This window comes from Phaethon lepturus, unplaced genomic scaffold (genome assembly GCF_000687285.1).
Source record: "Phaethon lepturus isolate BGI_N335 unplaced genomic scaffold, ASM68728v1 scaffold35779, whole genome shotgun sequence".
NCBI lineage: Eukaryota > Metazoa > Chordata > Aves > Phaethontiformes > Phaethontidae > Phaethon > Phaethon lepturus.
Window position 1 is genome coordinate 11,767 of NW_010561965.1, and position 14,258 is coordinate 26,024.

The following is a 14,258-nucleotide window of genomic DNA, read 5'->3' on the forward strand; positions in this document are numbered from 1 at the left end:
TGTGATCATAACCAGTGAACATGTCTTTTGGCTGAATGCAAAATATATGGGGGTGAGGGGGGGTGGGACACCAGTAAAAGATTTTAAAAGGCACTGCATAGTAATTCTTTCCTTGTGTGTCTTCAAAGTCTTTATTTTGATCTTTTTTACTTTTGATCTCTTCTTATAACGATAGTGGTGAAAGGGAAACCAAATACCTTTAAGATAATAAATATACCATATTGCATCGTAGATCGAGCCAGATTTGTGATTTATGGCCGTTCAGATTTCTGTACGTGGATGAGACAAAAGTGAATAACAAAAGTGAAAAAGTGACTTTTCATAAGTTCTGTGAATGTCATTTGCAAAAGTGAATGACAAAAGTAGAAACACATTTGTGCATTAATTAACAGAAAGTTGTCAGTCATCACTGAGCTCTTTCTGTCAGGCACTTTTCCCCCCACAGGGATAGATAAGCTGTGTATACAAACTGCAAATCATCTGGCTAGTACTGTCCTTGTTTACCTTTTCTTAATGAAAAGTGTTATCTCTAATGTGTAAGAGCAAAGGAGAAGCTCTTAGTCTTTAGGTTTGTGAAGATGGCTGCCGTTCTTGTGAAGATGCCATCTTAATTGTTGGACTTGTATCCTCCTTTTTTTTTTTTTTCTTTATTTGTTTTCTCTGTGTGTGTCCTAAATTCGGATACTTGCTTTGTGGCTTTCTTCTATATCCTCCTTCTCTTGAAGATGATACTTTAATGGTCCTCAAAGAAGAAAGGCTTATGTTATAGAAAATAGCAGGCAGCTTCTGGAAAATATGGCATAGCAATATAGTGAAGACATTAATTTAGAAAATAATTTTCATATTCAAACAAAGCTAATCCATTTCTAAAACTTTATGTTGAAAAACTGCTGGTAAAGTCTAGTGAATCTTTCCAGTAAAGTTTACTCTTGTATGATGTGGTTTTAGACTCCTTATTCCCTGTTAGCTTCTTTTTTGACATGGCTAAATAACTCTTTGATGTTGGTAAATGTCCTTTCTAAAAATAGATTAGGAGCAGAAAAGTATTCAGTGGCTCTTGAGTCAGGCTCATGTTCAGTCAGTGGAAATCATTCTGTCTGCTCTAATGGGGTTAGGGTTTGGCTCAACCTCATGTCATTGTGCATTAGCCAAGCCTCAACTACTACCACACAGGAATTCTCCAAAGAAGAAATGTTTTCTTTCCTTTTTAAATGAAACAGTTTGCACAATTTTTGCAGGGTGTTTCTGTCCTCCTTTGATAAGTAATTCTTAGTTGCTATACATTTGAAATAAATACTGATTCAGCAAACTTTTATGCTTTTGGAAGTTGTTTTTATTGATGTCGGAAGGCATTTAAAAAGTCATTATCTGAATGAGGACTTGAAGAACTGGGCCAGCCTCTGACTATTTCACAGAAAGGAGAGGAACTGTTTTAGTTCTGTATTTTCAGTTTGGCTGTTTAGAAATTGGGAGGTATGTCTTGATAAAGAAAAATTCAGTGTGTTCTAATTATTCAATGGAAGATGCTTCTAACATGTATGGGAAGCAACTGGGGTGTTAGATATATGAACTTTGAGAAGGAAAAAAAAATGGCACCTTTATAATTTGCTGGACTCAGAAACAAAATGGGTTGGAATTTCAGAATACTATTTCTGCCCCACCTTTAATATAAAAGTATATACTCTCCGAAAAATGGAAAAAGTAGTGGTTTTCTTAGCATCTGTTAACTCTGCTGAGCTGTGATTGGCTAACAATTTTCTCATCTGTTTTATAGGTTTTGTAAAAGACACCGGATTAAGTCAAATTCAAATGTTCCATGTGTCCCGAAAGACTTGTTGATGATGTCAGAATTAGTTCTTCCACAGTTCATCTTTAGTCTTATTCAGCACTTAAGAGAGGGGTATAATGAACCTGGTATGTTTTAAATTTGTATATCTTACCATGCTGCTATCTCTTGCTTTCCAGTCTGTGAAGACACATTACATGAATACATGAATGCTATCTATAGTTTCTATCACTGAACTTTGTTCCTCTTTTCCTAACAAAGTTACTGCCTGGCTAGGTGATTTGATTTTGTTCTGTGCTGAAGAGCTTCTTAAATATTTTTTTAAGAGTTACCTAGCATTGTGTTGAGCTCTTCCAGAAAATGAAATCAGGATTAATTTGAAACTTGTACATGTGAATTTTAGAGCATTTTGAATATATAAATTAATTTCTTTTGTTGGTGGTGATAGTTGTTCTGCCTTGTGAAGGTCTTGTCCAAATTACATTATATTTACACCAAAAGTTCTTGTTATGTGGTTTTCAGCTCTTGATCTGCCATCAGAGAAAGACCTTCATAAAATCCTCCAGGTTTTGGAGCCTCATGTTTCCTTTCTAGAAGACTTGACCAAAATGGGAGGAGCAATGCGATCAGTTCTTACCCAGGTTTTGACTAGCCAACAGTTCTACAAAGATCTTAGCTCTGGTATGTTTGTGTTATTTTTAATAATTAAATTCTAAAATTATGAAGAATTTAAGGGCATAAATTTTGTTTATTACTTCAGTTTCTGCATGTTTTTATTTGACTTCTCGAAACCCATAAAAATGCATGTTTTTGAGGATATTTTGTTGTTTTTAGAAGGGAGATGGGCTTCAGGAGCGACTAGAAACATTTGTTATTAAGACCTGTAAGAGCAAACCTTTTATCTTCTGTGTCCCACGAAACTGTATAAAGATATATCGTTTCAAAAGATTTTTTATAATAAATCCATTCTCTTTAAAGTGAAGTGAACAAGACCACTTACTATTTCCAAATAAGGCATATCAAGCTTATTCAAAGTGGAACATGTCTAACTTACTTTGGGATCACTCTCACAGAGGTTACTGGAGGAGACCTGAATAGCAAAAGGCCATTGTCAGTCCTGCACTTCTGTGCAAAGCCTTTTTTTTTTTTTTCTTAGAAACACTCCCTCCCACCCCCAATTATTTATTCCATCCTGTACCAAATCACAACGAATCTGAAAATGTTGTGCAGTCACTATTAACCCCAAACAACCTAGTATAAATTAACTCTTTTATTTTCTTGTCATTAGAAGGTGTCTTTTGTGAGCCCTTTGCATACTTCCTTTGCATAGGTATGGAACAAACAGTAATTACTGTAGATTTAAGTTGCCATAACTGGCTTGGGCGGCAGCTAGTTGAAGAACAGGCAATCTCCAAATCTTTATTTTAAAGGCGAAACACATCGGAAAGCTGCCTCAAGGACAGTTGTCTTTTTCCTGTTTCCTTCCTCTTTTTCTGTCCTGTTTAATAATATTTGAATGGGAGAAATTTAATGACTTCTCTTTTCTTTTTTGTGATGGATTTCCTGAGATAGAAAAGTGGAGAGGGAATGGGAGGTAAGGCATCCTTATCTGGACTCTTGGAATGGAGAATATGTGTGTCTGAGTAGGTAGAGTTTTTAGGTGGGAAAAGCAAAGAAAGGGATTTTACATCAAAACCTGGCCTTCTGACTTCGAATGCAAAAGGTGCACAGCTAAAAAGATGCTGTCATCTTTTTCATGTTTTCTTTTCCTTAAACACTTGACACAATTTGCTCCTCTAAAGTTTTTTTTTCCTTATATAACAAATATGTTGGCGTTTTTTTAATCCATTTATTTGTGGAAAATTTGTATCCCAAGCATGCAGTGTGACTTTGCTTCATCAAACAGTTGAAATGGTGATATCTTTATGAATAGTCTCTGTTAATTGCGGCTGTCAAAACTTGAACTTTTATTAGATATAATATTAGAAATTATATATGGTATAGTACCATTACTGTTTTTTTGTTGGTTTATTTTTTTGCCATTGGAAATTGTAGGTTCCAGTCTTTTCTGTCCAAAACCAGCTGTTTTGAAATAGCAAGACAAATCCTTTTTTTGTGGTGATGTTAATGGTGGCAATGCTGGTAAAACAGAAATTAAGTACATCATTTAGAAGAGAAGTACATCACTTAGAAGAAAACACTGTGTTGGAGGGAAAAAAATGAGAAGGTTTCTGGTCTTTGGATTTCAGTTCATCAGTTGTAGAATCTAAAAGTTTTTTCCATCTCATAATTGTACAGCTTATTAAAACACGGTGGACCATTTTTTAGATTGCTTGTATATAATATGAAGTATATGAACCAAGTAGCTGTTGTTGTACTTTAATGCTGTTTTATGTATGTATTCAAGGTGTTGGAGAGAATGCATGTGCAAAGAAAAGTCATGAAAAGTACCTCATTGCCTTGAAAGGCTCTGGACTGGCATTTCCTGAGGATAAAATTTCATGTGGTATGCAGGAACAAGGAGCTGGAACTAGCACATTAGCAGTACAAGGTTTGTGTAGAAAAATATTTTGAGAGAAGACTTGGTTGTTGCTGGTTTTTGTAGAAAGTGTTCTTTTAGTTTATTTTAAAAAGAAACAAATCTTAATGAAACTTAAGGAATTACCTGTTATTTAGTGCACTGCCAAATTACAAGACTCATTTTAATTCTACAAACAAAGCTAAACATACTAACTTTTTGTTGCTAATATACTAAGCATCATTTCCCAGTCATAGCATTAGTGGAATTTGAGTAGGCAAGATGAAATTACTCGTAGTGGAATTTTGTCGCTGCAACTAAGCCAGCCACCTATCCTTACAAAAGTGCTGTGGATTTTTTTTTATCACTGAAGGCCATCAGAGTTTTTTGCAATTTGTGAAAGCACACGTCTCTGTTAACTCAGTACGTTGAAGTTCTGCCATGGAATGTACTTGCAAATCCCTAATTTTGTATTGCTTGGAAATCTTACTCCAACTTCTCAGTCCACTGCTATGTATCTTTTAAAGAAAATTAATGTAGTGTTTCGTTTCATACTGGCTCATTAAATATCATAAAATACTCTTTTCAGTATAAGACCTATGAAAGGAATCTCTGAATTTTTTTATTTCAAAAGGTTTAGCAGGTGCTACAGCAACATCAGGACAAGGGGATTCTTCAGATGAGGTGAGACTGTTTTTAAAGACTATAATGAACTGCAACAGAATATTAAATGAAGAGAATGCTTGCAGCCAGATCCCACAAACCTTAATGCTTCTATCTATCACATATTCTCTCCATTTTAATAATTAGAAATAATGGAGATATAAAGGAATAGATCTCATGCCTTTGATTTACCAAGGACCTCTTGAAAAATACTTATTTTTGCTAATACTATTTCAGTTTAATTTATGTATGTAATATAGAACAAACTTGTGTAGGTAGTTCAAAAGTCACTATCAAGTAATTGGGCTTGATTAAAGCAAACTTAAAGCATGTGATGCCGTGAATGGTGTTAGCAGATTTTGGCACTTGAGAATCCAGCTGAACTGGTGATAGCAGTGGTGAGAATTTCTGTGTAGATAAATTCCCATGTGTTGACTTGACCTTACTTACCAAACACATTGAGTGGGAGTAAAAAGGAGGGAATCTCCTTTTAGATTGAGCTGTAATAAATAAGTGTAATTTAACAAGGAAAGTTAAATTCTGGTAGAGTTACTTTATCAATTTATTGTCATTTTTTCCCCCTATTATTTAAAACCTAATTTCAACTAGTAAGCCTTAGCAGCCATTGTGGTAGGTTAGTATAACAAACTTTAAATAATGTATAGTTTTTCATAGGATTTTTGCTTACATTGGATTCTATGTGAACAAGTATTGAAGTAAAAGCAATTGTTTGTGTATGTCTAAAACAGTTGTATGACATGTTTGCCTCTGTCACGAGCACAACAGCATCTGTTACGCTTTCAGCAGTGCTATTTATAATTTGGCATTTTTCAAAGTATTGCTTGTTTTTTCACCATCGCTTGACAAACAAACTCACACACACATACACACACACACACAAAAAAAAAAGCAAAGGACTGCTGACAGTATCACTTTTAAGGCCCATGAAAGAAGGCAGCAATTCAAGTTAATGTTAATAACCTCAAGTAGCATTTTCAAATAAGCTTAAAATGGCTCATATGTTTCTTTCTGTTTTACCCCTATAAATGATGAGAGGGGAGTAAACTGAAGAGTCTGAAGAGAAAGTGGATATTGCTGACATTTCTTTTGGGAAAGAAGTCCAAGAGGGAGGTAGAGAGAGAGAGGAATAATTTATCAGAGGAAAATAATTTTTTAAGGAAAAGATACTTTATTAATAAAATAGGGAGGAATTATAGCAACTGCATTATAGCTCGCTAGTTAAAGATACCTATTTTCTAGAGACATTTTTTTTTTCTGATCTCCAGGATAGAAAGATACATGTAGGTATTTTATTATGTTACTGCAGATATGAGATTTCTAAATTGAATTTCTGCATATACTCACATATGTGGAATCAATTCGAAGATGTTACTTACACTTTTAAGATGCATTGTAAAAAAGCACAAGACCCTGTTTTGAAATCTGTGTGTAGAAAATTTTAAAAAAGAATGAGGAAATACCATGCAGCTAAATAAGTGCTCAAAATGTAAATGTTTCTTAGTATATATTTTAACTTCTGAATTTTGCTTTCATATCTTTAATAAAATCCCATTGCTAAAATATGGGATGCACTTAAAAACAATGACTTCTCTTCCTCTCCCCTACCCTGCCCTGTAAGTTACAAAGGGCATTTACAGCTTTTTTATGCCTTACTATACTCTCTTATAGCAGAGTAAAAATATGTTTTATTTAAGAAATGTGGCAAGAGTACACTTTTAACTGGATTTTCTTCCTCTGGTATTTAAGATGAATCTAGAAAGGTTCTTTGTTACCAAGTAAGTCTTAAAGGTAGCATTGTTTCACAGATGAAAGGCTAAGTTACAAAATTTATGTAGGCTACAAATTAGAGCAGTGCTTCTGCAGGGAACTAAATAGCTTGAAAAGTTTTGCATAGTTCAGTATTTAGTTTCACTTCTGCAATAGTAGATGGTTCTAAGCTAAAAATGAATCTGAAGGATGGATGTATCCTGAGATATGTGTCGTGGATTGTTTTGTTTTGTTCCCCCCACTCCCCAAAACGGTATAGGCTCACTTGTGCTTTACTTCTCAAATGGCTTGTGTTCCATCCTGTGGTATTTTGGAGAGAATTCACCATTAGTTTCCTTTATTAGCTTTTCTTCTTCATGTCTTCCTTTGTACAAAAGGAGAAAAAAAGGCCTTCTCTAAACCTGTCCTGGTATTTAAGAAGTTTTTATGTTGCAAGGAATCAGATAAAACCCAATCCATGAACACTTTTACCACATTGGTGAATAAACCTTTTTGTATTGATTATATCTGTTTGGCTGCCCTTGTAGTTTATTAAGCACTGAATGCCTTATTACTTAGTTATATAGTTCTTGACTCCAACTGCTGTTTAATATAATCCTGTAAAAATCTATGTATAGTATCTAATATTGAATAAAGTTTATTATTTGAATTTACAACAGATGTGGCACACCTTAGGCATATTGCTAGGTATTCTATTATGTAAAGTACATCTCATAGATCTTTGCTGTTACCTGGGTATATTTACACAGCATTATCCAATGGGTAAAAATAAGGTGTTCTACATTTGCTTACCTATTCTCATACTCTCTATCCCTGGGCTGTTAAAACTGCTGCACTTGACATTAAGATTTAATCTATCTTACTGAAGCAATGGAAACCAACTGTCTAGCATTATTGAGGAAAAAAAAGAGTTTTCAAGAAAGTGTTTCTCATAAGTCACTCAATTTTTCTGCTTTTTGCTGAAATCACTTCAAAAGTTAAAATGAAGACTGTTATATGTTTGAATTTTTCTCATACTTTAGAAGAGGAAATGCATTTTGTTTGCCAGAGCAGTGGTGTTAGAGGCTAGAATCCAACACATTAACCACAATTTGTATACTCAAATGCATTATTTTCTAGCAACTCTCTGGATTCACTGAGACTGTTGAAGAGGTCTTGAGACCTCCAGCTATCAACTTTCTAGCTACAGGAATTTAGATTCCTTTTCTTCCGGGCAGGAGACTTAAATTGCAGAGTCCTGCACTTCATAGTAATATCCCAGTAGGTCTGATTTTTGCTTTAGAGTACTTGGCCCCTGTGGTGGGGGAGTGGGCAGCAGCAACATCCTGAGAACTGAGTGGCTCCCGTTTGAAGTACAAAAGTAGCATGTGTTCACAAAGACCACAGGACACCTAAAAGTTCAAATGTGTGTCCATCTTAAAATGAATTTTCAGATGGAGGCACTGAAAGGATAGGGAAATTCAGAAAAATTCAGACCTTTCATTAACACGATACTTTTGGTCAGTCCTTAGATATAAAAGATGAAGAATCTTTCTCCCCGAGAAAGGATAGTCACTTCTTGAGTCTCAGGTTCTTTATCATTCCAGTGAAGTTTGGAAGTAAAATATGGTATTTGCTTAGAGGAGAAGGATATTGATTACTTATTTTTAACACTAGATATCTGTATTAATTATCTCTCATTTTATTAGATCCAGTAGGAATCTTTCTTTACTTTCTTTATTTCCACTGTTTCATAATGAGTACCATTGTTAGCAAAGATCCATGCAGCATTTAATATAGTCTTGTAATGTCACATTCTTTTTTAACACCAGTGTTAGACTTTGTAAAGTGATGGTGATGATGGTTTTAACTTGCATTGCATTTTGGAACCTTTTCTATTTTGTTTGCAGAGTACCTTGAAAGCTTCAGATGACAAGTGCTTGCGTAAAGTGTTTCCCTTATTCTGTAGGGAGCAAGCAATTAAAATCGGTCTCTTAAAGGTGTCAAAAATACTTTATTCTTGCATCAAAACATTATATTGATTAGAAAATGTCTAGCCAATTGTCTGTGTTGCCAAATGTAATAGCCAATATATTGGCTGTTTTTTTTCTAAGGAAACAAAAACCCCCAAAACCTACAGATGAATGACATGAAACCTTGGATGCACAACAGTTAGAAATTTTGTAGTGTTAAACATTTTTGTAGCAATCAGTTTCAGGAATCAAAGCAAGTAACCTTACAAAATGAATTAAATAGATGAAGATGGTTGAACTTGTGGATGATAATGTTGCCTGTAAGGGAAAAAAGGCAATTTAAAAAACTGTTTTTTCTAATGAATTGCATGGAGTCCATGGTTCCTGTAAACAGTAAAAGAATTTTTTTGGTAAGAGAGTACTTTCAGGGCTTTTCTGTTTTAGCTTTATAGTTAAACCAGAATTTTGAGAGCATACCATCTCATGGCAATAAAACTGTAAATATACGATTATCAATTTTTTAAACTCTTCCCCTACCCCAGGAGGACCAGGATGGTAGCCAAGGTGTGGGCAAGCGCAAGAGGGTGAAACTAAGCAGCACCACCAAAGGTATTTATAAAGTACTGATCTCAGTTTATCATATTTACTTTATGTCTCTCTTAAAAATTATTTAGGGATATTCATTCACTTCTCAAGCACTGTAGTGCTGCATGTGACAGGTGTTAAACATCGCAAAATCTAAAAAAGAATAGTACGTGAATTTGTGGTAATTGGCAACTTTGATTTCCCTTGAATGAATGCCACTGTCTGGCACTCTGTTTGACCAGTCATTTTGTCACCTTCATGTCGTAAGATGACCTATAAAATTTCATTCCATTTTCACTGTGTGGCTGGCAAGGTTGCAATACAGCTTAACGAACAAGATTTTGATCTATTTGTTCTTAACAATTTTTTTTTCATTATGCCACTGTACAGTATGATTGTGTTCTCAGCCAGGCAAGAATGGTTCTCTCTGGTTCTGGTTGGTCTTTCTGTACTGTTCTAGTAACGTTTAAGAAAAGATACTTGAATCAATTCTCCTTTGAAACCACTCCATTATTTTGCTAGATTGAAATTAGTCCACTATGCAATTTCTAGTCCAACATGAGCAGCGCTCACATTGACATCAGTTCAAGTTTTAATTCAAGAATGACCATAGGCTAGAGACAAGGTGGCCCTATCTTGTGCTTGTCCTTGACATGTTTTTGTGCTAAAAAGTGTTTAAATAGTAATAAAGTATCTTATTAAATAAAGAACACTTTTTTTTTTTTTTTTTTTTTAAATGAGTATGAGAAGACTGATATAGGAAGCACAAAGAAATTGCAAGCCTTGAGAAAAAAACATTCAGGTGTAAAAACTGTGGTGAAAGTTGGAATAAAATTTCTGGAAAGGCTTTGGAGTTTAAGGTTTGAAACTTGAATTTGAAAAGCAAGTGTTCATGAGGTCAGTAAAAAGGTATGAAGGTGTTGTGAAGAGTATGGGAAAGTAAGATTGATTGTTTCTAGTGCTTTCAGATTGAAGGAAAAAGAGATTGGGAAGCTGGAAAAGTAGAGAACTGAATGTTTTGGCAACGGTGTTGTTAAGAGGTGATCTTAGAAATGGTGTGTGAAAGATTGTGGCAGAGAATAATAATGTGGAAGAGGTGGTAGTTTTGGAGAAATGCAGGAAACTTGCAGACATCCAAGGAAAGCTCTCTTACTTGTGTTTTAGAGGCTCTTAGCTTGTCTAAAAGATAAGTTAGAGTGAGGTAACACACAAAAAAAACTCTGGTTTTGTAATGCATAGGAACTGATTATGGGAAATAGGCAGGGAGGAAGCTCAGGTTTAGAAGCTGCCAGATCTGAAAACCAAAACCACTATCAGTAGTGGCCTCTCAAGAAGAGTGATACTTGAATTCAACATTTCATTTCCCCCCAGGATTGTAGTCTTCCCCCTCTGAGGCATCCCAACATGGACTGTGCTCATGATGTTGATAGCTCCTAATGTCAGCCCCAGAGGAGGGAGTCTGCCAATGGGGGAAGGGTAAGTATCTGTTTTTATTAAATATTGAATAGTTTTCTGAAGTTTTCAGTATTCATATTTTATGTCCAATAGGGTATAAAATAAGAGTATGAAAAGAAAATTTTAGAAAACTGAGTATTGAATAAAAACAGATTTACCTTTTCCGTTATAAGCAGACTCCCTGTTCCATCCTAGGTCTTCAGTGGTACTGTCTTCACAGAGGGTTACTTATATACTGGGGATGTCTTGGAATATTCCAGGGAGGTGTTTACAATAGTCTATGGGTTTTTTTGTGGCACTAGGAATGAATAAAAGGTTTCTTTGAAGAAAATACAGGTTTTATGCTGAGGTTCACTGATACAGGTATGGGACTGAGTATTGAGAGAATTTGTATTTTACTCTATTTTAAAACCTGCATCCTGTTGAAATACCAGATGTTTAAGATGATTTAAAACCCACAGGCACTATATTTTTTTTTTATTTGTTGAAAGAAATTTAAAATCATGTGGTGCTTTTCACAAGAGTGGGAACATTAGTCCCAGTGTTCTTGACAAATTTTCCAAGCTGGGTAAGAGCATTCTGCCTACTTAAATTCTGTAGCAGGTATAAGTAGATATATATTCTTCCATCCCTGCCTGAAACTGCTGCATAAAGAATTTGATATGCACTGTTCAACTGTGATATGTGTCAGAGAAAGCTGCACATTAGTAACAGATAAGGTGTTGTGTCACTTGTCTCCATGCTCAGTGTTCTCACTCAGGGGCATTTGGCATGTACCTAAACCTGTGCTGTCTGTTCTGCGGACAGAGGACTTCAGTCTGCATGGCTACCAAGCTTCCATGGGCAGTAAAATCACATACACAATTTCTTAACAAGAGACAAGGAAGAGAACATAAACGATCATCATATGTTTTCTGCAGTAGGTGATGTGTAATGGTTTACAAAATATTTTAATACTAAAATGTCTTTCATGACTCTGTGAAGGTAATTTTTTATTTCAGCACTTGTAGAATATATTGAATAAAACGTATTTTTGTCTATATGTGACTTGCTAGAGTCTTGAGGAGAAACTTAAATTTTAAGTTATTTGTTATTTCTCATGATATTTTGCAATTCCTGAGGTGTTTTGGGCTCTTTGGTCACTTGACTGGGCAACTCTGACCTTTGGTAATGGTGGAAAATGAGACAATTCCTGCTTAGGAAAAGCACAAATGCCTATACTACTTAGGATAGGCACAAAGCCATCCAGTGCAGTCCCTAAAGCTGTCATACTTCAATGAAGAGGCAAGTCTTCATGGCCAGATCATGTTCACCTTAAGGGTTTTTGAATCTGTGCTGTTGGGAGCACTTTGTACAGTCCCTTTGGAATATGGGATTTTGTGTGTGTGTGTATATTCTCAGGTCTAGTTGATTTCTGGGTATAAAGGAGGAGGAGGATGATGATGATGATGATGATGATGATGATGCTGCTGCTGGAATGGGCAGGGGGATTATTATATTTAGTCCTTATATGTTACGGGAGTGAGCAATACCTGTTGTAGTTTTAAATCATAAATACTCAACCTCTTGAAGAACGATGATAGAGAATCTTTATATTTTACTATTTTTTTTTAATGGAGTTAATTTGATTTATGCTCTGTCAAGCCATAGCTTCATGAACAGTTTGTTCTTGCAGAGGTCAGTTTGTGCAGCTTTGCAATCAGGAAGCTGATCTGCTTGAAAACACAGCTGACAATGGAAAGGTGACTTGCTTCCTACATAGGTACCCCACAGGGGTGTAGTGTCAGCATGAGTAAGGGGGGCAGAGTGAATGGCCAGGAGTTCAATCGGGAAAGATAAGACTGTCTCTTCTGGTACCATCAGGAAGTAGTACCTGATGATCTGGTTATAGTAATTTTTATATTAAAAAAAAACCCAACCAACTAATGACTTCATGGTTGGTCAGTCAATACATATATTGCTTTACCGATAAGAATAACTGATATTGCTTCTGTTTAGCTTGTTTAGAGCTTTGTAACCAGAACGTAAGTGTTCTTAGGTGATAGAACTTATCGCTTAACCATAAACTGTGTTTTGTTGTTCTACTATTTTAACTTCAGCTAAGTAGTAGTCTACATTAACAGTTTCCCTTATCAAGTGGCAGTGTAAATATCGTGCAAATTGCTGTGATTCATTACAATCGGTGGAGCTATTACAGTAAGGTGATACAATTCAATGCAGTCAATGGCGACTGGACTCTGTGTGGTAGAATTATACTGAAAACTTTCATTGGCTTCTCTGGGAGGTCCTTTTTATTGTTACTGACTCTGACACTGCGCAGTGTTGGCCATGTTCATTTTCCCAGTGTGTTTGAAAAAAAAAATATTTACAGAGCACACTAAGACGTTCTTAATTTTTTGTTACTGAATTTTATATACAGTGCAACTGCACTGTAACTTTTTTTTAGTTTTAATAATTATTACATTACACATCCCCTCCTCCAACCTTTTATGCAGATCAATCTATCATGGATGTTTTGAAGCATAAATGTTTTCTAGAAGAATTATTATTTTGGACAATAAAATACGAGTTTCCACAGAAGATGGTGACATTCTTACTCAACATGCTGCCAGATCAAGATTACAAGGTACTTGCCTTGCTTCATTCAAACTTAAATGTCTTTTCTTATTCACATGCTTAGCATATATTATGTCTTACCTGAGACCACATATGTTTATATTTTAATAATAAACAGTAAAATAATGCAGATCTTTTACCTTGAGTATTTTGTTAGAAGGTCTAGAGTGTATAGTATTTGAAGAGAGATGCAGACAAAACGAGATGGATAATTCAGGAGCAGCAGTATTAATTTTTTTTCTCGTGGTTTGTTTTCTTCCTTGTTGGCTGTTAGTGCATGTGCTGGGTTTTGTTTTATTTTACTTTGTAAATTGGGTTTTCATCAGTGAAAAGATGTGGATCAGTACTAAATGATTCTGTAGTGTGGTATGACTCGTAAATAATTGCGGTGACTTCATTCCTGTTGCAACTGTTGTGGTAGGCAGTGGTTTCTACATATAGGCCATTACTACACCTATGCCCTAGGTGATTTTGGCAGCCTTCCAGGTGCTTCCTTACAGAGTTTTGCAGTTGTCCATACCAAGTGTCTCCTGGCCTGGAGTCATAGAGGCTGGATGTCATCTTCCTGTTTAAATCTTGGTGTGCAGCCAGGTTTGGTTGTTTGCTCTACATGTTCCCAAGACCTAGTATACATAGCAATCAGGCTTAACATTTTGCTCTGATCATGTCATACATGCAAATATTTTGGACCTTCTCAACCCCTGCTGAGAGGCAAAGATCAAGAAATCCTGAAGTCCAGGCATGCAGACTTCTTCAAAAATCACTGTTTATAATGGGACAGCCCTGTATTCATGCCCCCTTAAAACCTTGCTGTATCAAAGCAAAGAATATGAGAGAACTTGCAAGGAAGAAAAAGATAAGATACGGGCCTTCAGCGATACTCTGTCCATGTCAA

At 35.5% G+C, this 14,258-nt stretch overlaps 1 protein-coding gene across 1 annotated transcript in view; it reads left to right on the forward strand.

Moving 5' to 3' along the window:
* Positions 1–1,780: 1,780 nt before the first annotated feature.
* UBR3 (ubiquitin protein ligase E3 component n-recognin 3 (putative)) overlaps positions 1,781–14,258 on the forward strand; it is a gene marked incomplete at its 3' end in the record, with an annotated part of 44,680 nt that continues 32,202 nt past the window's right edge. The window contains exons 1-6 of the mRNA XM_010294146.1: positions 1,781–1,914; positions 2,309–2,467; positions 4,194–4,337; positions 4,939–4,988; positions 9,250–9,316; positions 13,243–13,373. Coding sequence (XP_010292448.1) covers positions 1,839–1,914; positions 2,309–2,467; positions 4,194–4,337; positions 4,939–4,988; positions 9,250–9,316; positions 13,243–13,373 — 627 coding nt within the window. The remainder of the gene's footprint in view (positions 1,915–2,308; positions 2,468–4,193; positions 4,338–4,938; positions 4,989–9,249; positions 9,317–13,242; positions 13,374–14,258) is intronic.